A 26,172-nucleotide genomic window follows, 5' to 3' on the forward strand; every position below is an offset into this window, starting at 1 on the left:
TGAGTATGGGGTTAGGAAGGAGAGATAGATCAGCCAGGATTGAAAGGTGGAGTAGACTTGTTGGGCCGAATGGCCTAATTCTACTCCTATCTCTTATAGGACCTTAAAACGGAATTTAAACATCTTATTTGTACTCTTCAATGCACAGCCCAAGATTACAGCACAGCTTTTGAGACTCATAATATAATATGTTCTGTATTGGAATTGCTCTTTAAAAACAAAAACAACAAAATAGCTAGACAAAGAATTGCAGGAACAATATTGTAATGCATTTCTGATGCCAGAAAGATAAAATAATTAATAATTGTCTCTCTTCAAGACAACAAAAAAAATGACTGATAAAATTGAAACGGGAAGAAGATAGGCAGAAAAATGCAAAGCAAAATACGTTGGAAGAATGGGGAAATGAACTGTGGCAAGATTTTGATGGATAAGAGAGGAAGAACAATGAAGTGTGGTTTGGCAGTGTATTAAAGATTGAACGGATGGTCGAGTAAAAAATATCAAATTCTAGTCTTAACTGTAAACATGCAAAAAAAAAGCAAATCAGGCAGAATATGTGAAAGGAATGGACAGGCGCCATTTTGGTGGGGAACCTTCTTCAGACTGTCCATTCCCTCCACAGAGGCGGTCCAGTCCGTGCCTCTTCATTCACCAGAGAGCTAAAGGAGAGGTTATAAAGAATTCTGCACACAGAGGATGTCTAGAATTCAAAATTTAATGGATTTTTAAAAAAAGGGAATATCGATAGTTGCTTAGGAAACAGGACTATAAAGAGTACGGCAAATCAACAGGAGAATGATTAGAGGTCTCGTGGGAAGAAAATCAATGACACAGACCTGATGGCTTGATGGCTCGATCCAGTGCTGTTGTAATGCTCGAGCCCTTGCTATTTAGTCTGTACTGCAACATTTCTAACCGTCTGCGCCCAAAGATTCAGACAAGAGACCCCAACTATGACCTGGAATTCATAACTTCTAAACGCGGCCACCCACATTATGTGCTCTATCCTAGCCCATTACACAGCCACAGGTACCATACACAGAACAGCAGGACATTAGATTCCCTTCCTGTCTGAACCACCTTCTGATTAAATTGTGGCCGATTTCCTTTTTACCATTGACATTTATCCGGGTGCACCTCTTGGATTCTACTCGGTGTAAGGTCAAACCTTTACCATCCCAAAAACGTTCAGAGTAAGAAGTCAATCGAAGATAGACACAGAATGCTGGAGCAACTCAGCGGGATGGGCAGCATCTCTGGTGAAAAGGGATAGGTGACAATTTGGGTCCCGACTCGAAACGTCACCTATTCCTTTTCTCCAGAGATGCTGCCTGACCCACTGAGTTATTCCAACATTCCGTGTCCATCTTCAGTGTAAACCAGCATCTACAGTTCCTTCTGGCACAAGAAGTCAATCGAGGCAGCTTACAGTAGTAAAGGGATTGGGCAGAGGCAAATCTACATCCGTGCTGGGTCAATGGACCGGCGATCCTATTTTACGGCAATTTGGGTAGTGAAAATACACCCTTCCTGCAATCTTACATCATTAACGAAAATCCTGGAATAAATACATGAGATTTGTGAAAAAAGTAAATTTAGAGACACAAGGAACTCCTGATGATGTCTTTACAAAATGTTTTTAAAAATGTTGGAGTAATTCAGCGGATCACAGACTTTCTGGAGAACATGGATAGGTGATGTTTCAGGTTGGGATTCTTTTTCAATATAAATCTCTTTCCAATGGTCATTTCCTGACAGAAACATAGATTGATATGGGCGATTTTCTAGGAAAATGATCCTTCTACCTCTCTGCAAGAAGTGGTGGGGAAAATTGCCTACAAACAAAAATATATCAGCCAGGGTTTCTATGCCTAGTCACTTTTAACTGGAAGGCCAAAACAAGGCTAGAAGTTGACCTGTATGGAGATCGTGTTTGGTACATGCCCAAACAGGTTTCCATTCCAAGAGGCCACCTTCATGGAACCTTTAGTCAGGTATGGAATGCCAAGATGACATTTAGACAGATATGAATAAGGAAGGAGGGCTATGGGCCAAATGCAAACAAATGGGACTAGCCCAATATGCCAACTTGGCCAGCATGCACAAGGTGGGATGAACATGAACTACATACAATTAACACAATGTACTACATACTGGATAGCTAGCTAGATGGCTACATAAAGAGGAGGGTGCATACTGGGTAGCTAGGTAGCTAACTAGATTAAGCTACATACTTGGATAGCTAGATAGATAGCTAGACTGAGCAACATACTGGATAGCTAGGTAGCTAGCTAGACTGAGCTACATACTGGTTGGCTACATATAGAGGAGGGTGCCTAGAAATAGGGGTGGGGGGGGTTAGGGAAGGGCACCTGTAAATGTGGATTTATGGTAGGGCATGTAAATGGGAAGGGGATTTAGGGGAGGGCACCTTTAAATGGTGAATTAGGAGGGCATCTGTAAATGGTGAATTAGGGGAGTGCACCTTTACAAGGTGCAGTAGGGAAGGCATTTTAGTGTAGATATAGGGGAGAGCACCTGTGAAGGAGCTTTACAATATGAGCAACAACAACTGAAGCTTTACAACAACTCATGTGTTGTTACACCAATCCACGTAACAATCTCATATAATTCTTGCCCCCTCAATAATTAAGAGGGAGTTAGATGTGGCCCTTGTGGCTAAAGGGATCAGGGGGTATGGAGAGAAGGGAGGTACAGGATACTGGGTTGGATGATCAGCCATGATCATATTGAATGGCGGTGCAGGCTCGAAGGGCCGAATGGCCTACTCCTGCACCTATTTTCTACGTTTCTATGGAACATGTAAGAAGGAACTGCAGATGCTGGTTTAAACCGAAGAAAGATACAAAATCATGGAGTAACTCAGCAAGACAGGCAGCATCTCTGAAGCAAAGGAATAAGTGATGTTTCGGGTGCTTTCCACTCCAGAGATGCCGCCTGTCCCGCTGAGTTACTCCAGCATTTTGCATCTATCTATTGGCGGGATGAAGGGCACATTTCTGTACAGCTCTATCACGATGTTGAACAGAGTCAACCCCCACCTCGTCCCACATTTCTCCACTGACCCTCAACCACCAATACAAGACAACTCCAGCTACACTCCAGTCCCAACCATTTGTTGCCTGCCTTTGGGATGTGGGAGAAAACCAGAACACCCATGCGATCACAGGGAGAATATGCAAACTCCCCACAGATGGCACCCGAGGTCAGGATTGAACCTGGGTCTCAGGCGCCAAGATTCAACAGTTCTGTGAGCTTGGTCTCTGGGCTGTCCCCGCCGCTCAAACCTGGTGAAAGTATAAATTAAATTAAAGTTAAAGTTAAACTTAAAATGCCACTCCCATGAGAACACTTGCATGCAACATGCATGTGCACGTCCAGATCCCTCCTGCTCCCCAACACGTTGCCTTGGGGCTTCAATGAATATGAACCCAGTTAAGAACAAAAGAACAAATTCCTGCTTAAAGCCAAATCTCCCAAACCCTTGCTGTCCACTGGAACAGAATGTTTCTGTCTGGTGACTGATTGTCCATCTCAGCCTGTATCACTTCAAGCTAAAGTCGCTCTAAACAAGAGTCCTATTCATTCTGCGTGGATAACACTGAGGCTAGTGTCATATTGCCTGGCGTTGGACTCGAAACACTAAAAAGGATACTTCACAGAATGAAGAGTTATTTTTGGCTGCTTCTTTTTGAAGTGGTTCATCTGGCACCCAGTGACATAGTTTGGAGCACAAACAGGAAAAGATTAGATAGCTCAAACTAAAGCTCCATTTCTGACAGAACTGCTAGAACGCACCAAGACGACATTTTCATCCACTCCAAGACCAATGCACCATTTACACTCCACGCTGCCTCAGCAAGGCCACCAGCAAAATCAAGGAATAGCCTCACCCCAGCCGCTCCCTCTGCCATCAGAGAAGAGGTACAGAAATGTGCAAATGCATACCAACAGACTCAGGGACAGTTTCCTCCCAGCTATCATCAGCCAACCGAGTCATTCATCCCAGTCCCGAGCGACTATCTACCTCACTGGACACCCTTGCACTATCTTTACTCAGACTTTATCTTGCACTAAACATTATTCCCTTCATCATGTATCTGTGCACTGGATGGCCCAACTACAATCATGTGTAGTCTTTCCCTTGACTGGTTAGCAGGCAACAAGCTTTTCACTGTATCTTGGGACACTTGACAGTAAACTAAATTAAGCTTTTCTTTCTAGCCAAAATTCAGCATTCAGATCAGCGACTTCAAGGGGAAAAATCAGATTAGCAAGACTGGCATTCAATGTCCACAACACCTCTCCTCCCAAAACCAACCAGGAAAATTCCTTCTCTTCTGTTCTTCCCATGCAACCATCTGGCTACAATCTATCAACATCATTCCCTCTTTGGCCTCACCAGGGTTTCGCATTCTAACCACAGTGCCAACCTAAGAGTCTTCCTGCCTTTGAGCTCAGGGTGCCATGGGTAAGATATACTGACAGCTCTGTATATTTACCTAGTAAAGTGAACTACGTAATTGTTTAATCAACCAAATTTAACTCAATAAACATTTAAAATGGGGAAAAGAAAGATTTTGTTACAGTTGTGGTTTGCCTCAGACTTTGTATGAACCAACAGGATTTCCTCCAATGTGCAGTGATGCATAGTATTACCTGCTGCCGGCTGGCAATTTAACACCCACCCCTGAGTAAATGCAGTAACTGGAGGCTGGCCACACTTAAACCCCAGATGACCCAAACAAAATACAGTCTCTGGGAGTTTACAAGGCACAGACGACAATGGGGGAGAGACTGAAAAGAAAAGCAAGATGCACAAACAGTTACATTGAACAGAATCCCTCCCCACCCCACACCCACTGTACGTTGGAACCCATAATGGATGTTATTGGCATACATACTTGAGTACATACCATGACGTAATGCCGTTGCATTTCTGTCTTTTCGCTGGCCAGCTTCTCGCATTCCAGCTTGAGGCTGCAATTTGAAGGGAAAACAGCTTTAGTGTCTTTACACGAAGCTAAGGGAGAAATGCACAGGCCCGCAATAAAACCCCCTGCATAACAGGGTGACAAGCAGCGACGGAAGCAGCTCCCGGTGGCAGACTTCTCATTGGCATTGCCAGCCGAAATCAGGACACGTGTTGGTGTATAGCATAGTCCCGCTACAAATACACTGCGGCCAGTATTTTACTGTCCTCCAACATTATAAACAAATGAAGACACCAAGTGTTGGAGTAAATGAGTCATCGAGCCGAAAGAGGATCCCAACCCAAAAGATCATCTATCCATGTGTAGGAAAGAACTGCAGATGCTGGTTTAAATCTAAGGTACACAAAAAATGCTGGAGTAACTAACTCAGCAGGACAGGCAGCATCTCTGGAGAGAAGAAATGGGTGACATTTCGGGTCGAGACCCTTCTTCAGACTGAAGTGTCTACCTTCATCTATCCATGTTCCCCAGAGATGCTGCCTGACCTGCCGAGTTACACCAGCACTTGGTTTCTTTTCCCCCCCCCCCCCCCCCCGTAAACCAGCATCTTCTGTTCCTTCCGTCTCCATTATGAACAAATGATTAGTTCTAATTGCTTGTGGGAACTTGTGTAGAAATTGGCGACTTGGTTTTCTATAAAACAACGACCACGCTTCCAAAGTATTTCTTTAGATGCAAAGGTTTCGGGTTATAAGAATGCTACAGAATAGGCAAATCATTCATTTTTGAAAGGTAACGAGAAATTGATCATTTAATTTAAGACGCACATTAGTGAAACATAATTGGGCAATACATTTAAGTTTGAATTTAGCTTCTCAATGCTATAAAGCTGGCACTAAATTCACAGTCAAACAGACAGCAGATCTTCTCACTGACTATCCACCCAGCTCTACTGGTGATCACTTGCCAAAATCAGTGGTAGAGGGAGACATTCAGCCACCTCAGAACGCATAAGGCCGCAGTGGGAGCAGTCACTCTTGAGTAACTACCACAAGATGAACAACACTGCCAAATCTCCAGTGCGATACCCAATTCATTGTTTAATAAAGTTATTTTTCCTACTGCAGCAGAATATGACGACCATGGCTAAAACAGCACATTAGACAGCATGCTGTTTAAGAAGGAACTGCAGATGCTGGAAAATCGAAGGTAGACAAAAATGCTGGAGAAACTCAGCGGGTGAGGCAGCATCTATGGAGCGAAGGATCTCGACCCGAAACGTTGCCCATTTCCTTCGCTCCATAGATGCTGCCTCGCCCGCTGAGTTTCTGTGGCCCCAGTAATACTGCAACCATTGTGAGACATACCTGTCCATTCTACCCCACCCCCAGCACTTCACAAGAAATGAATTAGAGGCCAGTCACAATAATTTATTATTATTTGCTTCAAAATACAACTCAGTAACATCTAGGTTCACATTTACCAAAAATTCAGCTCAAATGAGAATGCACTCCCTCTAACTGTAATGCTATTACGCTGTAACACTATACTCTAACACTATTGTTCTCTACACACTACCTGCTGTACCCATGTCAGGCTTGATTGTACACGATAATATTACCATTTGACTGGATAGCAGAGATAATATGTAGGAAGGAACAGCAGATGCTGGTTTAAACTCAAGATAGACACAAAAGGCTGGAGTAACTCAGTGGGTCTGACAGCATCGCTGGACAAAAGGAATAGATGACATTTCGGATCAAGACCCTTCCTTCTTCGGACTGGGGGGAAGGGTCTCAACTCGAAATGTCACCTATTCCTTTTCTCCAGAGATGCTGTTTGACCCGCCGAGTTACTCCAGCCATTTGTGCCTACCTTTGACTGAATAGCATGCAAACAAAGCATTTCACTCAATCTTGGTACACCTGACAATAATACACCAGTATCAATACCTCTTCTTTCCCAATCTCTTTAAGTGACAAACACAGCCATTGATCATGCACAGTTTTAAAGGGACATCTGGATTTTATAGATCACAGGCCACAATCCTTACAACTTTGGATCTCGCAAGGCTATCGGGGATGCCAAGAGAGGATTCTGTAACAACCCCAAAGGCTCAATTCAGTCAAGTGGATGCCAAGCGACTGCAGATAGACACAAAACGCTGGAGTAACTCAGCGGGACAGTCAGCATCTCTGGAGAAAAGGAGCAGGTGATGTTTTGGGTCAATACCCTTCTTCAGAGTACAAGTCATCCATGCCTTCCTCTCACCCACCACCTGAAGATAGGCCATTGCAATGACACCCGAGAGGTCACCGACAGTACCAGTTAGTCACGTACAGCACAGTCCTCTTGAAAGAGCTGGCCCCGGGGAAGGGCCTGAACGAATTTAGTGTCTTTCAATACACTCTGTTCAAATATGCTGAGAATGATTAGTATTCTATCCTGGTTCACTTCCTTTCATTTAATCCCAGTCAAGATTCATCTCTTGCCAAGACACTGGAAGATGGTGTGGATCCAAGACCTACTCCCGAGGCTTTAACCAGAAAGCAGAAGGGTTTCGGCCTATTTCCTTCGCTCCATAGATGCTGCCTCACCCGCTGAGTTTCTCCAGCATTTTCTGTCTACCTTCAATTTTCCAGCATCTGCAGTTCCTTCTTAAACACTGCTGCAACGGGAATAGTTTTGGGAATGGAAGAGAGGTCAAGTTGGAGAGAGGGAAAAATACTCCAATTTCCACAACTGGGAAAATGACCCATCGGAGATGCCGAGACCAAGCCTGGAACCAGTAATGATCCACAAGAGTAAACAAACAAAACTGTGCCTGTGTTACATAACGATTTACAATTTACAGTCAGCCAGCTCTGTGGCTTACCTCACTTAGCCAAGTGTTTTGTGATTTTATACAAATCCTTTAAAGTTTAGCATGAATAAATCCAGATGCCCCGGGACAGGCTCGGCTGCATGAAAGCGAGCTACCAATGCTATGTAACTGCAGAAGGCCCAAACAAGTTGTCTTCGCCCTAATCCTGCTTGTTTGGCAAGTTTTATTAGTACCTGAAAGATCACTGATCTCAACTTCCCCCTTCATCAATTCAACTTCTAAATAATTCATCCAAAACGCTTCTTTCCTTTTGACATTCTAACTTGATCATTGACTATTTGGCTGCTGCATTTCCTGAATTACAGCAGGGAACACACTTCAAAAGCACTTTATTGGCTGCATAGAGCATCTGAATCTCCTGAGGTTACAAAAGAATTACATACTAAAATCCTGTTCCCTTCTTTCTTTTGGTCCCAAGTTGTTGGGAAATGTCTCACCTTCCTACAGGCTTAATGTTACTTGTTCTTGATCCTTATTAACCTCTATCACTCTCCATATCCTCTTACCACCCCCCCCTCGGAGAGAAAAGCTGCCTCCTGGAGTTAACTCAATACACTGGGGTGGAAGAAACATTTCCTGATAAACCACAGATAATAGTCTCTATGTGTTATGGAACATAGCATGACACAAAAACAGGCCCTTCGGCCCACAATATCTGTGTCAAAAACCACAAAGCCAAGACCATCGCTTACCATCCTGTACACAAGCCATATTCCTTCATTCCCAGCTATCCCAATGCTAGCCAAAAGTCCTTTAAACGCCACAAATGCATCTGCTTCAACCACCATCTCCAGCAGAACAGTTCAAGCACTCACCACCCTCTTCGTGAAAAAACCCGACTCGCACATCTCCCTTCAACTTTGTCCCTGTCACCTTAAAGTGATCTTCAGGAGATGGTGGAGCTATGGGACCCTTCATACGTAAAAGGAATTAGTTGAAAGACCATTCATTAAAGGTTCTTGATATCTCCTCCCATATCTCCCTGCCCAGAAACAAAATTTGATCTCAAATTAGGAAATTGGTATCAATGTGTACAATTCCACAAATCTCAGAGCAATGAGATCTTTGCCCTTCATCCAGTTTCTTAGTAAGCTCATGGTTAAAGAAAGACTTTGTTTTCCATGCTCCCCTTCATGTTCAAAATTGCACTACAGCAAATACTTTTTTAGAAATCTAATTACAGATGTAACATGGGAAAATTGTACAAAGTAGTTTACCACAGAGAAAAAAAAATCACCACAGATCCATTGTGGAAGGTTGCCCGACGGGTTGCCTCATGGCCTGGTATGGGAACTCCGATGCACAGGAACACAAGCGATTACACAGAAGGGTGGACTCAGCCTGGCCCATTACAGGAACAGCCCTCGGCACCACTGAAAGTATCCACACGATGTGCTGCCTCACGAAAAGTGGCATCCAGCTTCAAGGATCCCCACCATCCAGCAAACAGCCACTTTGCGCTACCATGCAGATGCCCAAAGTCCCACACCACCAGGGTCAAGAACAGCCAGCTACCTCCAACCATCAGGTTCTTGTAGTGATCTGCACAACCTTAATCCTATCTCAGAAACAGATCACCACAGAGCACCTCTTGCACTGCCATGGACTTGTTTTCTCATTGTCGTTTTGTGCTGTTGTCTTTTTCTGTTTCCCCCCCCCCCCCCCCCCCCCCTCTTCCCGTTGCCTTGGAATTATGTGGTTATAATCTAGAGTTCTCTTTTAAAGTCTGATGCTGCTGTAGACTGCGATTGTGCCTGGACCTCACTGCATGTGCATATTACAATGATATTTGAAGCCGCTGGAAAAAACATTATTTTTTGAATATTGATGAAACAATTGGGATGGCAGAGCAGTGGGGCAGCTGGTAGAGCCGTTTCCTAAACCCCTTCTTCCCCCCCCCAAGACAGAACTGGCAAGAATGGGTGATCAAGGGTGGGTGTGAATTTAGTGGGTTGAAGGGCCCATTTCTATGCTGCTTCTCTGGACTAAGTAAACTTTGGCTGGGATAACACCCTGACCTTCCCCCCGTGTCTCCTGAATAAAAATGAAGTTTGGAAGAGAAAAAAAAATTCTGGAGACCATTCGAGTCCTCAGAGATGTTCAAAAGCTCATTTCAAGGGTTCATGTCACATCTGTGCAAGGTCCCCTGATTGCAATATTTTCATCACAAGGACAAGGCATTGTGCGTGACAGAAAGCACATGTATGTGTGACCATGCATGAAGACATTTCTTCTGCAAACACCATTTAGCAGAGGGAGTCAAGAGCACGTTTGAAGCTGGAGAGGCAGTTGTGAGAAAGGACTAGAGCAGGGATTTTGAGTGTTTGGGGCTGCTGTTAGGCTATGTAGAACAATGATGGACACAGGCCAGATTCCAGTGGTATGAACAGAACAGGCAGCAGAAGTAACAAAGTGGGCCTAATTAATGGGAGTAAGGAAGGCACAGAGTTGGGCCCTTCAGCCTAACACATCCATGCCGAACAGGATGCCCCTTCTAAGCTAGTCCTCTTTGCCCACGTTTGGCCAATATCCCTCTAAACCTTTCCTATCAATGTACATGTCCAAGCACATTAGCTTCAAAGAACAGATGAATTGATGGAAGGACAGGGAAAGATGGAGGAAATCTGACTGACAAAAGTAAACAAATTGAATTAAAAAAATTTGGAAAACAAGTTAAATAAAACCCATTCCTCCTAGGAATCAGGTGCCTTTGAAATGCTTGTAGCAATGCAAGTCATAACGCTATACAACACAGAAACAAGGCCTTTAGCATAAATCCCCCAGGCTCACCAAGTTGCCTAACCAATATAACCCGCAAAAACTTTCCTAACCATACACCTTTTAAACACTTCCTCAGCGAGCTCGTTATATTCCCATCCTACATGAAAACGTTGACCACCGGGTGGGTCCCTCTTTTCAAATGTACTCACTCTCAAAACCCAAACCCTCAAGTTTTAGACTTCATGAGATTCGGTGCTTGATCAACCAATGTACATGTCGTTAGAGGCAGCACAGTGGCGCAGCTGTGGAGCCGCAGCCTTTCAGCGCCAGAAACCCCAGTTCAATCATGACTACGGGTGCTTTCTTTACGGAATTTGTACGTTCTCCCCGTGACTTGCGTGGGTTTTCCCCGGGAAGCTCCAGTTTCATCCCATACTCCAAAGACGTACAGGTGAGTCGGCTAATTTGGCTGGTAAAATTGTAAATTGTCCCTATTGCGCGTAGGATAGTGTTAGTGTGCAACGATCACTGGGCAGCGTGGGGCTCGGTGAGCCGAAGAGCCTGTTTGTGTGCTGTATTTCCAAACTAAACTAAAATGCCTCTTCTGCACCATCTCCTCCATATTCCCCAACATATATCTAGTCCGCCACCTCAAATGTAGCTGGGAACTAATTAACTGTCCTTAATTACATCCGCTGATGTTCCCTCGATAGCCTGGGCTATCGCTGTATTCGCTGGCAATGCTTCCTAAAGAGGAAAGCTGTTAACACAGGGCATATGCCACTTCCTGCTGCTCCACATTAAAGCAGAGAACATCTGCTGGGGCAAATGTTCAGCATCCTTAGCTCAGACATTTATACTTGGCTTTTCAATAGACTGCTAAAAATCAGTGCCATTTTTACCCGGCATTTCTCAACTTTGCTTAGACGTCAAATTCAAGATTGATTGAATAATAGGGTGACCGATCCCCCACAAAACACTTCTAATTACCAACACATGCCTTTGAAAAACATGGCACATCACAGTCTGTGCTTTAACCGAACACAAAACACGGGCAGCCTTTTGCACACTGCCCTCACACTTCCTCTTTGTTGCCATCTTTCACACCGTACACAAACACAGGAGGCTTACAAAGATCCACCCTGTCCCAGGTTGGGCGGAGGGGGAAGTGATGCCCAAATTAATGTGTTTGTGCTTGCAAATGCGTTTTACTCACTCCGTCTTCCTTCCAAATGGCTCCACACCTCCCCTGTGTCTCACAGGGGGCCACGGTACTTGCACCTGACTTTCTCCAGCAAACTCAAGGCACCCGTTCTTGCCCATCTCTCAGCTCAGGGCCATGCCCGCCCACCTTTCGGCAGGGACACTAACATCCAAAAAGCAACATGTGCCTAGGCCATTACTACATTAGGAAGTACAGTGGCGTGAAGATGGTACGGTGGTGTAGCAGTGGAGCTGCTGCCGTACAGCACCAGAGACCCAGGTTCCATCTTGACTGTGGGTGCTGTCTGTAGGGAGTTTGTACGTTCTCCCCATGACCTGCGTGGGTTTTCTCGGAGATCTTCGGCTTCCTTCCACGCTCCAAGGACATACAGGTTGGAGTTTAATTGGCTTGCTTTAAATGTAAAATTGTCCCCTGGTATGTATAGGGTAGTGTTAATATGCGGGAATCGCTAGTCTGTGTGGACTTGGTGGGCCGAAGGGCCCGTTTCCATGCTGCATCTCTAAACAAAACTGAAAAGTAAGCCAGTTGAAGTTAGCATTGGCTGCGATTAGCAGACTTGAGGATAGAAACCTCTGAAGAAGGGTCCCAACCCGAAACGTTACCTATCCGTGTCCCATAGAGATGCTGCCTGAGCTGCCGAGTTACTCCAGCACTGTCTCCTTTCAACATTTTGTCTGCGCCACTGTGAAATCTCAAGGCATGCCTACGTTGAAGAAGTTCTGCTCCTCTCTCCGACAGGAGTTATGTGAGACCATCTCTCACTGCTCCGCCTCTGTGACTCCTTCAGCCTGAAGAAGGGTCCCCAACATAAACGTCACCTATTCATGTTCTCCCGAGATGCTTCCCGACCTGCTGAGTCACTCCTGCAGTCGGTCTCTTCTTGTTAAGGGTGTTGTTCACAAGTTAGAGGAGGAGAATTAAGCCATTCGGCCCATCGAATCTACTCAGCTATTCAATCATGGCTGCTCTCCACCTCCTAATCCCATTTTCCCGCCTTCTCCCCATAACACTAGATACCTGTTATAATCATGAATTTGTCTATCGCTGCCTTAAAAATATCCACTGATGGTCACAACCGTCTGTGGCAGTGAGTTCCACAGATTAACTACCCTCGTGACTGAAGACGTTCCTCCTCACCTTTCTAAAAGAATGCTCTTTGATTCTGAGGCTGTGACCTCTGGTCCTAGTCTCTCTCACCAGTAGAAACATCCTTTCCACATACACTCTATCTATCTACGTGTTGTGTGGAGACTCATTGAATACTGTGCATGAACATTGACTAACAACTATTTTAAAAAGTCGGCCTAAAAGTGCTCACTTTGGACATCAGCCCTACCCTTGCAACATGGCACACAACAGTAATGGGTGACCTAGTTCTGTCAGAAGATCAGTGCTGAGAAAGGCAGCAAGTCAACTGCGTTACACATGGCAATGCATTGTCTTGTCAGGTTGGATGCCAGCTAAATGAAGAACCGCAGAAGTGGAAACAGAGGGAAAGGTGAGATAGATAAATAAAGAGGGACTTCCAATCGCTGACCTGAAGTACAAGAGTTGGTATCTCAGTTCGAGTTCAGTTTACTGACATGTGTTCAGAGGTACAGTGAACAGTTGGGTGCTGACCAGTCATTGGAAAGACAATACACGATTACAATTGAGCCATCCACAGTGTACAAATACATAAAGGGAATTATCACTTATCATGAAACTTAACAAACTGTAATTAATTGCCCACAGTCTGTGTTTAACAGAGAGCAAAGTGACACTTATTAGACCATTTTACATTTTTATAAAGCCATTAGAGTGTGGAAAAGCACAGCGCAGGAGCAGGCACTTTGTGCCACAGTACCTGTGTCAAACGCGGTGCCAAGCTAAACTGATCTTATCTGCCTGCCATGATCCATATCCCTCCATATCTCTTGTGCCCATCTAAAGGCTTCTTGATGCGTCGTAATGTGTCTGCCTTCACCACCACAACCCCCATCAATGCATTCCAGGCACCCAATACTCCATGCCAGAAAACCTCCCTCACACATCTCCTTTATACAATGTGGAGGCCAAGTCAATAGATATTTTTAAGACAAAGATGGATAAATTATTGATTGGTACAGGTGTCAGGGGTTATGGGGAGAATTCTGCTCCTGTCACCTATGAACAAATACCCTCTAATCCAGGCAACATTTAGGCAAATCTCTTTTGCAGCCTTCAGATCCTTCCTGCAATGGGGCGATCAGAACTGTTTGCAAAACACCAAATGCAACCAAACCAAAGTCCTGCATCATAAATCCATGAAGATAAACATAAAAAGCTGGAGTAACTCAGCGGGTCAGGCAGCACCTCTGGTGAAAAGGAATCGGTGGTGACATTTCAGGTCGATACCCTTCTTCAGACGGAGAGTCAGTGGATAGGGAAATGAGAGATATGGACAATGATACAGAACAAATGATTGAAAGGTATGCAAAAAAAGCAACAGTGATCAAGGGAAGGTGGAGCCCACAAGGGTCCATTGGTGGCTGTGGGCCAGGTGATAAATGTTACCCTTAATGACCTGACCAATGAGGACAACCATTCCTTTAGAATTCCAATGAAGACAACCACTACTTGTGCTGCAACTTTCAGGGAGCTATGGACCTGCACATCAAGGTCCCTCTGCTCATCAATGCTGTGAAAGGTCTTGCCATTAATTGGAAGCCTTGCGCTTTCTCTAGCACCACCCGTGCCCCACATAGGGATGGATTTACGCAGTTGGATGTTGAGTAAAAACTACAGATGCTACAAATCTGAAGCAATAAAAGAAAATCTGCTAACACTCGGCAGGTCGGGCAGGGTCTGCGGAAAGAACAACAGAGTTACTATTACTGGGTCAATGACAAGCTCTGCTCTCCTTTCCGTCAATGCAGCCAAACCCACCAAGTGTTTCCAGCATCTTCTCCCGTTGTGGATTTTGTGTGAAGCTGCACACGAACACGGCAGGGAAAGGAGATGATGAAATGGGAGGTGGCTGATAATTATTGGCATAAACCTGTTGAGACGTTGTTATGGTACAGCACAGTAAATATTATGCAATTATAGTTTGATAAGTTCATCACAGATCATAAATCAGCATATCTGACAATACTTCACAGCCACGATACCTCCATTGTTATGAAAGAACATTCTTTAACTAGCCAAGTGCAACACCACAGGCGATCATTTAAAAAATATATATAATTAAGGACTTGAACTGTAGCTTGCATTTACGCAAGATCTTTAACATCTTGACTCACCCCAAGGCGTTTCACAGGCCTGGAAACCAGATCAATAGCAAGTGGGACAACTGGGAGAATGCCAACCCAAATGTTGAGATCTTAGGGAGGGTGGTTCTTGAGAAATGGAGGGAAACGTTTTGGGACTGGAACAACGAGTTTCAGACGAGCGTAGAAAAGCAGCACAAATGTCAGGGATGAGCAGAAAACTCAGGTGGAAGTGTGTCAAAACACACTGTTGCCAAGTCAACAAGTCTAAACAGATTCATTGGTAGGTATCCCAGAAAGCTGAAGGATGACTGGATTAAAGGACACAATCTGGGAACTGTGCATTGTTAATTGCCATTTTGGTGGGCGAGAGGTGTGGGAACAAAGTCTTTGTCAAGGGGATAAGTGTTCAGATTATCTGGCACGCGGTGGGGGCAAGTTTGTTTTACACAGAGTTGGCAAGTGCCTGGAATGTGCTGCCAGGGGCTGTGGTGGATGTATTTAAGAGACTTTAGGATACGCACATGGATATGCAAGAGATGGAACTATATGGGTTATGTGCAGGCAGGTAAAAATGTTTCCTGTACATCATGTTTGGCACTGACATTGGGGGTGGAAGGGCCTGTGCTGCACTGATCTACACAGACACAAAGAACCGCAGATGATGCTTCATACCAAAGATAGATATGAAGTGCTAGAATTAGAGCAGATCAGGCAGCATCGCTGGAGGTTTTGGGTCGGGTCTATTCTTCAGACTGCCAGATCCAGAGTTACTCCAGCATTGAGTCTATCTTCTGTTCTACGTTCTATGTTCTATGCCCAATCCACGCCAAGTCAGGAACAAAGACTTGGATCTCATTTTACAGAATATATAGACACAAAAAACTTTAGTAACTCAGCGGGTCAGACAGATTATCTGGAGAAAAGGAATAGGTCACGTTTCAGGTCGAGACCCTTCTTTGGGGTTATTTGTCACCAATTGAGGTTACAGGTCCTGCACCAGGTGATATAGCAAACTAGGACCATGCCTAAAGTCCTTTATCTTTATTTAAGAAACTAAAAGCTCCCAATGCAATTTCATGCCAGCCATCATACAATCACCCAGTACTTTACAGGGCACTGCTCAGCCCCACAAATGAACCCAGTTCCACATTTAATTCCCAGGAGCATTTTATAGGTGTAGGAAGGAACTGAAGATGCTGGTTTAAATCAAAGATAGACACTAAATGATGGAGTAACTCAGCGGGACAGGCAGCATCTCTGGAGAGAAGGAACAGATGACGTTTCGGGTCGAGTCTGATGACGGGTCTCGACCCAAAACGACACACATTCCTTCTCTCCAGTGACGCTGCCTGTCCCGCTGAGTTACGCCAGCATTTTGTGTCTATCTAGCATTTTATAGGTGTTTGGGGAATCTGTAAATCAATACACCATATGCAAACTTTGACTTTTATGAAAGAGTTGCTGTTCCTCTTGAACGTGGTGATGGTAACGGAACAAGATAACTTGTGTTTTTAATTGCGTCGGCAGTCCTCGCATTTTTCTACTGCCGCTTAACTCTCCATTTCCCAGTTTAAACCACAGGGCAATTGCCTTGCACTCTAGTCTGTATACATTGGGTATGCAAGCAAAGAAATTCACAGTGCCTCATCGCATGTGACAATAAAGTTTTCCTACTCCTTAATCGGTACAGAAGTGAAACAACCCTCTGCGATGTAATCCATTTCCATTTACAGGGAATATCATTTAAAATCTATTAAAGATCTCTATTCCATCAGCAGGACCTAACCAAGCAGAACCAGCCCATCTGGTAGGGCAGAAATCCACAGTTGGCATTCAATGGACCACACTGGCAGTAAAGAGACCAGCTTGGTGTCTCCAACCACTGCGGGCTTACATTTGTGCCACCTTCAAAGGGCACATAGACCTCTGCAGAACAATCTAACGCCAGTTCTTGAGCCACCTCAGACCTCGTGGCGATCCCAGGAAGCAACGACGCGATGCACTCTGTGACGCGTTGGGCGACAATGCTGTCAACATGTTGGATGACGACAGAAGCCAACAGTGAGCTACATCGTCTGACAAACGAGCGAACGAGACCTCAGCAAAGCTACACCAAGGATTGGACACAACCCGACTTTAACACCAAGGTAATTTCACCTGGAGAATCAGATCTTACCGATGGCAACACGTTCATAACAGGATCGCAAGAGATCGCACAGAGGGGTGGACTCAGCCCAACCCATTACAGGAACAGCCCTCCGCGCCATTGAAAGCATCCGCGCGCCATCCATCATCCAGGTTCCCCACCATCCAGCCCAGTCACCTCAAGCTTTGAGATGGAGTCAGATGTGCCAGGCCAATGTGTTGGCATCCATCGCCATTAATAATAATGAAAGCAGTGTACCAGCTTTCTCGTTAGCAACCCCAGCTCAAAGACCTAAACAGCAGCAGCACCGAATCAAAACAATGTGAAACTTTACCAAAAAAAAAGAGACAAAGTACTTGAGTAACTCAACAGTCAGGCAGCATCTTTGGGGGAGTCGAGGGTATTTTATCGTGATATGTCCCGAAACGGAACAACTAAACTCTTATTTGCTGCAGCACAACAGATAATGTAAACATAATACCCCAGAAACAACAAAACATGGATAGGCAACGCTTCAGTCTGAAGAAGGGTCCAAAATATCACCTATCCATTTCCTCCAGAGATGACGACTAACCCATTGAGTTACTCCAGCACTGTCTTTTTTTTGTTTGGAAACCAGCATCTGTGGTTCCTTGTGTGTTTGATCATTATCAAACTGTCTGGTAAACTAATCAGAAACCCAAGTATACAAAGCAAGAAGGATTCAACACTGAAGGGGTTAACACTGCTCTGCATCAGTTCCTGGCTGCCATAAATAGCTGTAAATAAAGAGCAGATAATGAATACTTGCAAGGGAATTACAACACAGTAATCCAATCAAGGAGGTCCGGATCAACCATGAAAGCAGAGCTCAGAGCATTTTATATGGGCATTTTTAGTGATTCGACATCAATGCATCATTGTGAACTGCCGAGAGACCAGAGAAACTGCATTTGTTCCTCTCAGTGCAAAGGAGGTTAGAGAGAGATTTAATAGAGGCGTACAGAACTACAAAGGGATTTGACGGGAAAGGGAGAAACTGGTTTCTGCTGGCAGGAGCGGGGATCAGAGGGCACAATGTCTGCAACTGAACCACCAGGGAGAAGCAAAGACATGTTGTTGTGTAGCAAAGATAGAAACAAAAGGCTGGAGCAACTCAGCGGGTCAGACAACATCGCTGGAGAAAAGGAATAGTTGCTGTTTCGGGTCGAGACTATTCTTCAGACCCGAAATGCCTCGACCCGAAACTTCACCTATTCCGTTTCTCCAGAGATGCTGCCTAACCCGTTGAGTTACTCCAGCATTTTGTGCCTATTATCGGTGTAAACCAACATTTGCAGTTCCTTCCTGCACATTTATGCAGCACAAGCTGGGGCAATCTGGAATACACTGCTTGGAAAAGGTGAGGATGCAGTTTAGTTTAGTTTAGAGATAGAGTAAAAACAGGCCCTTCGGCCCACCAAGTTCATGCTGACCAGTGATCCCCACACACTAACACTATCCTACACTAACATGCTAGGGACAATTTAACCAAGCCAATTAGTCTACAAACCTGTACGTCTTTGGAATGTGGGAAGAAACCAGAGCTCTTGGAAAACTCACGCAGGTCGCGGGGAGAACGTACAAACTTCATACAGACAGCTCCCTAGTCAAGATTGAACCCGGTTCTCTAGTGCTGTAAGGCAGCATCTCTACCACCACGCGCTGAACGTTTTAGCAGCAACTTTCCAAATCAATCTGAAGAAGGGTCGCGACCCGAAACCTCACCCATTCCTTCTATCCAGAGATGCTGCCTGTCCCGCTGAGTTACTCCAGCATTTCTTGTCTATCTTCAGTTTATACTAGTATCGACAGTTCCTTCCTAAAACTTTCTAAAAGATGATGGGTAAATCGCTTTATGTAGATAACTGCAAAGCTCTGGGGAAAGTACAGGAGAATGTAAAGGGCCTCTCCCACTTGGGCTTCATTTGCGCGTAATTTATGCGACATCAATTACGCGTTACGCGTGGTTGCGCGCGACGCTCCAGGATTTTGGCGTGTACAAAATCTTTGCGCGTCATCTGCGCGACACGTAAATGACGCCCAAGTGGGACAGTCCTTTAACTCATCGGATGATCGCCCAAGGGTCTGCGTGGGTTCAACTTGTTGACTGGACAGCTTTGTCGTTTTGCGGAACAACTTCGCTCAGTCTGCCTGGACCTATCTAATCTCCCGGTTGTTAAACTCCTTCCCATTCCCTTTCTGTCCTCGGTCTCCTCCATTGTCAGTGAGGCACAAGGCAAATTGAAGGAACAGCATCTCATATTTTGCTTGGGCAGTTCGCTGCACAGTGGTATGAGTATTGATTTCAGGCAGTCCCAGCATTCCCCCTCTCTCTCCATCTCCCCCCCTCTATTGCTCCCCCACCCAAGTGGCACTAGCTTCTCATTTTCACCCAACTAGCAGCTTACAATGGCCCGTTTCCTTTATCATCATTACCTTTCTGCTTATCTTTCGTTCATTGTTCTTTATCTCACTACATCTCCACATTGTCGATATCTCTCGTTTCCCTTATCCCTAACCAGCTTGAAGAAGGGTCTCAAACCCAAACCTCACCCATTCCTTCTCTCTGGAAATGCTGCCAGAGTCACTCCAGCTTTGTATCCATCTTCAGTTTAAACCAGCATCGGCAGTTCATTCTCACACAGCTTCTATTTTAATGCAGGCTAGATCCCTTTATGCCAAGACCCCTCCCAGGCACTGCGCTTGAGTGACCCTCAATCAGCTCCTCCTATCAGTGTTAGAACGAGAACAAGCCACCTCGGCCTGCTGGAATGCTATTAAGAACCCTTCTTCCAAATTAGATAAGACAAAAATCCAGAAAAGTACTATGTAATATTAGATCAACACTCCATCGTCCATCATTACACTGTCATTGAAATCTCTGTGATAGCCCAGGGAGATTTGCTAATAGCAACCAGACACAGGACCTTCTGAATAACTCAATCCATTCAGAAGGGAACGCTGGTGTTAAAAATAGCAGCTCCGTTTCAACAGCCTTATTAAAGAAATGGTTGTTCCAAAACACTTTGCTGTCAATTGATTACTCCAGCGAAAAGTTACGATCTCAACCTGGGCAAATAAGGCAGTCATCTGTACACAGCAAGATCCCACACACTTGCAGAAGCATTTATTGAATAGAACCAGAAATGTGTGCAACCCTCTCGTAACCCAATCACAGCAATTACGACAAAACTGTACGTCTTTGAAATCCTCTCTGGTTTCCTACTCTTTCCCCCCCCACACACTCACACAAACATCCATGTAGCATGCAATAGGGCCTCTCCACCCATCTCATCTATGCTATCATGATGGTGGCATAGTGGACGATTCCTTCACTCCATAGATGCTGCTGCACCCGCTGAGTTTCTCCAGCATTTTTGTCTACACTACATAGTGTGTAGGAGAGCATTAGCAAGTGGGGATCGCTGTTCGGTGCGGACTCGGTGGGTCGAAGGGCCTTTTTCTACACCATCTCTAAACTAAACTACCTGCCACTGCTCTGCCCTGAAAAGAAAAAGAAAAACAGAAGGCTGGACTTGCACAACTGTTCAGGCTTCATCTTGTCAAAACAAACTTCTTTCTACGAAGGCTGCCTTATTTGCCTCATATTTCCAACATTTTTTGCTTGTGCTTCAGAAATTTTTTTTCGCCTTTAGGGCCAAATCGTTGCCCCTCTCGACCCTGTCTTTGCGCCACTCTCGGAATCCATCCCCTTGTGCCGACTCTTTGAATTTGAGCTACACACATGGAAATTGTTATCCATTCAATCCCACACACACATCACAGACATGGCCCCAAGTTTTCATCTGCAAAAGTACTCTATACAGTTGATAAGGCAACTAATTGTCAGTACCGCTCTGGAATACTAGGCTAGATTATCCTGGGGTCAAGTTAATAAAACGTTGTAATCCCAAACTAAACAAAGAGACGGACTGCTGGAGTAACTCAAAGAGTCAGGCAGCATTTCTGGAGAACACGGACAGGTGATGTTTTAGATCGAGACCCTTTATTAGACTGGAGGATCCCGACCCAAAGCATCACCTATCCATGTCCTCCACAGATGCTGACCCATTGAATTACTCCAGCAATTTGTGAATTTAAAAAAAAATAAAACCAGCATCTGCAGTTTCTTGTCTACATTTAAACCAAACTATTGTTCCTTTTTTGAAAGTGAAAACAGACACTCATCTCGGTTTACTTTTCAAATCACTGGTGATCAATTTGAGCAGCATCAATGAAAGCATCTAGCACAAAGTATCACTATTCTGCTGAAGCTATCAGATTCTATAATCCAACTGGTCATATTAAAAGGGGATTTTGCAAATGTTTTTTTCTTCAGATTAGATTGGCCGCAATTTGAGGCCCCTTAGGCTCAGAAAAGTAGGAAGATGGGTTAACATTTTAAAAACCCAATCCTGGTTTTGCAGATTGTTTGACCTTCGGCCACCGAGTCAGCATCGACCAACGATCTCCGCACACTAACACTATCCTGCGCACACTGGGGCCAATTTACAATTATACCAAGCCAACTAACCCACACGTCTTTGGAGAGTGGGGGGAAACCGGAGCTCTTGGATAAAACCCACGCAGTCACAGGGAGAACGTACACACAGCACCCGTAGTCAGGATCGAACCCAGGTCTCCGGTGCTGCAAGACAGCAACTCTACCGCTGCGTCACCGTGCCGCCCATATGTTTGGAATGTTTATGCGCAACTGCATGTTATAATGTTTCCAAACCTTTCATTTGATTCCTGCATCGGAAAGTCCGATCACTAAAGACCGACTCGGCAAACTTTCATAAACACACATTGTTGTAAGGCAGTAAAGTCATCCCAAGTTCCTCGTCTACAAAATGAGCAACTCATGTTCAAACCAACTGCTTTGAGCAACTGAGAGGCAATTCTGTCCAATTTGCAAAGCTGATGTGCATGATTGCTTTACCTATGATACTGCGCCTGCAGAAACTGAAACTCCTCCTTGATGCGATCGCAGGTCTCCACCACCGTGAACTTAAAAGACTGTCCCGGCTGATGAGGTGCCTGCGTGAGAAAGAGAGACGTTTAATCCACCCATACAATAATACAGTAACACACATCAGCACAGTAGCAGGCCTGCTGCCTTAAGGGGCTGTCCCACTGTATGCGCTAATTCAAGAGTTCTCCCGAGTTTCCCCCGATTCGAACTCGGATAATTACGATAATAGCCGCTCGTCGGTACTCGGGGCTCTCATGGACATTTTTCAAAAAATTGTTGAAAAATCTTCACGAGTCTTCCCGAGCTTACTGCGTTTCCCCAAGTACCTGCCGTTAGCGTTGCTAGCCGCTAAGAGACGTCCCCGAGCTCCGATGTACCCGCTACGTACATTCTACGTGCTTCCACGAGTTCGATTTTTTTTTTTTTTTTTTTTTTTTTTTTTTAAACTCGGGAGGTCTTGAATTAGCTCGTACAGTGGGACAGCTCCATCACGGCACCAGAGACCCAGGTCCCATCCTGACATCGGGTGCTGCCTGTGCAGAGGTTGTACATTCTCCCTGTGACCGTGTGGGTTTCCTCCGACGTCCCACAGACATGCGGGTTTGTAACTTAATTGACTTCTATAAATTGGCCCGAGTGCGAAGGTGGTGAATGATAAAGTGGAATAACATAAAACTGGTGTGTGCGGGCAATTGACCGATGGGCCGAAGAGCCTGCTTCCACACTGCATCCCTAAAGTGTGTGGGATCTTACTGTGTACAGGTTGCTTCCACATTTGCCCCGTTAAGTGAAGTGCGGTGCGTTTGGCTTCTTTTTCTTTTGCTGTGAAGTAAACAATAGGTGTAGACACGAAATGCTGGGGTAACTCAGCGGGACAGGCAGCGTCGCTGGATAGACGGAACGGGTGACGTTTTGGGTCGTGACCCTTGTTCAGTCTGAGTCTGAAGAAGGATCTCAACCTGAAACATCAACCATTCCTTTTATCCTAAGATGCTGTCTACCCCGCTTAGTTTCTCCAACATTGTGTCTATCTTCAGTGTAAACCAGCATATGCAGTTCCCCCCTAAATAATAAGTGTATGTCTGTTTCTTTAGACCATTCCATTCACCCAACAGTCCTATTCCTGTTAACTGATATTATTTCTAATTTTCCAACAATTCAGTGTTAAAATTATCCTGGCTTTCAAATTCTCCCACCCCCTTTCCAAGTGTCTAATCTTCCCTATTCCTATTATTCTCTCAGATACAATCACTTTTCCTTCGCCCCAAATCTAATCACTCCACCACTGCCTTCAACAATCATGGCCCCGGTGCCCGAGAACCCCCTCCTTGCACATCTTCCCTCACAAGTGACCTGTGTTTAAAGCCTGCTCCTTCAACTAAGCTTGTGCTCATCAGCCACAATGTCTCCTCTTAAGTGGTTGAGTTGTTCGATAACACCACAGTGCAGCGCAGTTTTCTACTTAAAAGCGTCTCACTAAGTGGAGGCTGTTGTAGTTGTCATTGCAGTCATTGGGATAATGGGTCTTCCTGCCCACACCTCACAAGCACTGACAAGATGAAAGAATTCCACTTTCACGCAACGGTTCGGGTGTGCGGGAACACAAGATAGACACGGGGACAAGTCAAGACTGTCCCACCACACCAATGCCAACCCCTATCCATGGCAGACCACTTCACAGTCACTCACGTAACATTTTAGCAGCAACTCAAGATGAACTGTAAAATGTAAAGACAATCAGATTGAAGAAGGGCCCTGGCCCGAAACATCACCTACCTATTTTCTCCAGAGACTCTGCCTTACCCACTGAGTTACCCCAGCATTGTGTCTATCTTTGGTAAAATGCAAAGTGCTGGAGTATCTCAGTGGACCATACAGTATTTATGAAGGGCATGGATAGGCAACATTTCATGTCGAGACCCTACTTCAGACTGCAGCTGGGGGGGGGGGGGGGGGGGGGGTGAAGGGGGGGGGGGGGGGGGGAGGGGAAGGGGGGAGGGGAGGGGAGATGGGGGTAGAAGAGGAGAACTTTGGTTCCGTCTTGAGATACAAGCATGCAGGATTTTTGGCCCACCGAGAGTCCACGCCAAACCATCCATCCATTCAGACTAATTTTATGTTATCCCACTTTCTCATCCACTCCCTGCAAGTTAGGGTCGATTTTACAGAGACCAATTAACCTACAAATCTGCACATCTTTGACATATGGGAGAAAACCAGAGCAGTCACAGGGAGAACGTACAAACTCCACAGGAGTTCAGGATTGAAGCCAGGTTGGGGCCGGACAAAGCCTAGCAAGCGATAGGTGGATGAATGGCACTGGATGGGGAAAGTGAATATGATTAGATCATAATTCCACCAAACTATTTCAGAAATCAGGGGAAAGAAAAGTAAAACCCTTGCATCATTTAGAAGAAAAATAAACTCAGATTTGATGTTTTAAAAGTAGGTCTCGATATGAACATTGACCATTCCTTGTCATTTCAAATATGATGCTTAACACATCGAGTTCCTCCAGTAGTTCGTTTGTCATTCCAGATGTGTTGGAAGGAACTGCAGCTGCTGGTTCACACCAGAGAGAGAAACAATATTCTGGAGTAACTCAGCGGGACAGGCAGCATCAATCTGCAGAAGGGTCTCAACCCAAAACGTCATCCATTCCTTCTAACCAGAGATGCTGCCTGTCCCGCTGAGTTACCCCAGCATTTTGTGTCATTCCAGATACCAGCATTTACAGTGTCTTGTGCCTCGAATTCGACTGACTGCTTCATCCAGTCATCTGCTGGAGCCGTTACATGGATCATTGTTATCTCTAGATTTGACGATCCCAATGAATTTTTCTACCTGGACTTGGTCTACTCCACCCAAAACTTTGCTGTCTTTCTCCAAGCTCACAACAAGCCCCACGTATCACGCTTGCTGCCAGTTAAGCAACATCTCAAATTTGACGACGTATAAAATGACACAAAATGCAGTAACTCAAGTTGGGCGTCTCGGACAAAGCCTAGCACCAGCGAGTCAGGACCCTTCTTCAGGATGAAAATCCTCATCTGGGTCACCCACCTGGGAGCGAAGGAGTAGAAGAGCCTGATTAGATCATTATCAATTCTGATCCACACGAAACTATTTCAAAAGCATGTTCAGGGGCAAAGAAAAGTAAACCAAGCCCGATTATTTTTAAAAGTGCATGCATCCGTCCCGAACTGAAATATCACCCATTCTTTTTCTCAAGAGATGCCAAATAAAAAAGCATCGATTATTTCCAAAATACAGTGCATCCGTCCCGCTGTGTGTCTCAGGGGTTGATGGTTTTTCCTTCTAACAACATCAGAGACCCAGGTTCAATCAGATTGGGGGGGGAGTTTGGGGTGCTCCCTGTGGGGGTGGGGGGGTTCTGGGGGGGGGGGGGGTCTGGTAGGGGGCCTTTGGCCACCCCCCACCCAGTGCGTAGTTGTGTGCTAGAATCTGGTGGGGGGGGGGGGTGGGTGGGGGGGGGGAGGAAACGCAGAAAGAATTAAGAAAATGGGATTCACATGTGATTAAGACAAAATGGATGGTGACGGTCAGCACAGATGAATGGGCTGAAGGTTCTGTTTCCCTGCTGCTCTCTCTGTGGTGTTCACAATAACCCATTCAGACATTAAACTTAAAAAAAAACTGCCTCAACATTTTGCTTAAAACTTACTCCCTTTGCTACTTTTTCTGGACCAACTGTCATAGCTAACTAATCCTTGGAGTTCAGCATCATTTTTCTTTGCATGATAATGCTCATGCAATTCCCGATTTTCTTCATTTAAAATGAGCTACATTCATGCAGGTTGTAATATTATATATGAAAATTCTTGTCCCTACCCACCAAATATTAGTTTGGAAGATTCTGGAGTTAATGACTCTGCAATCTCTCAAGAATATTTGTGCAATTTTACACCGATTCGATGTTTTATAGAGCAAAGGTGCCTGATTCCTCACTCCTCCGTCTTTAATTCTCTGTTCATCCATTAACACTACA

At 45.0% G+C, this 26,172-nt stretch overlaps 1 protein-coding gene across 1 annotated transcript in view; it reads right to left on the reverse strand.

Annotated features, from left to right (window-relative positions):
* The window catches only part of LOC129711335 (transducin-like enhancer protein 4), a 196,676-nt gene that overhangs the window by 169,062 nt on the left and 1,442 nt on the right, over positions 1-26,172 (reverse strand). The window contains exons 2-3 of the mRNA XM_055658924.1: positions 22,131-22,228; positions 4,941-5,004 (exon numbers count right to left, since the gene is read on the reverse strand). Coding sequence (XP_055514899.1) covers positions 4,941-5,004; positions 22,131-22,228 — 162 coding nt within the window. The remainder of the gene's footprint in view (positions 1-4,940; positions 5,005-22,130; positions 22,229-26,172) is intronic.

Source organism: Leucoraja erinacea, chromosome 29 (assembly GCF_028641065.1).
Source record: "Leucoraja erinacea ecotype New England chromosome 29, Leri_hhj_1, whole genome shotgun sequence".
Classification (NCBI taxonomy): domain Eukaryota; kingdom Metazoa; phylum Chordata; class Chondrichthyes; order Rajiformes; family Rajidae; genus Leucoraja; species Leucoraja erinaceus.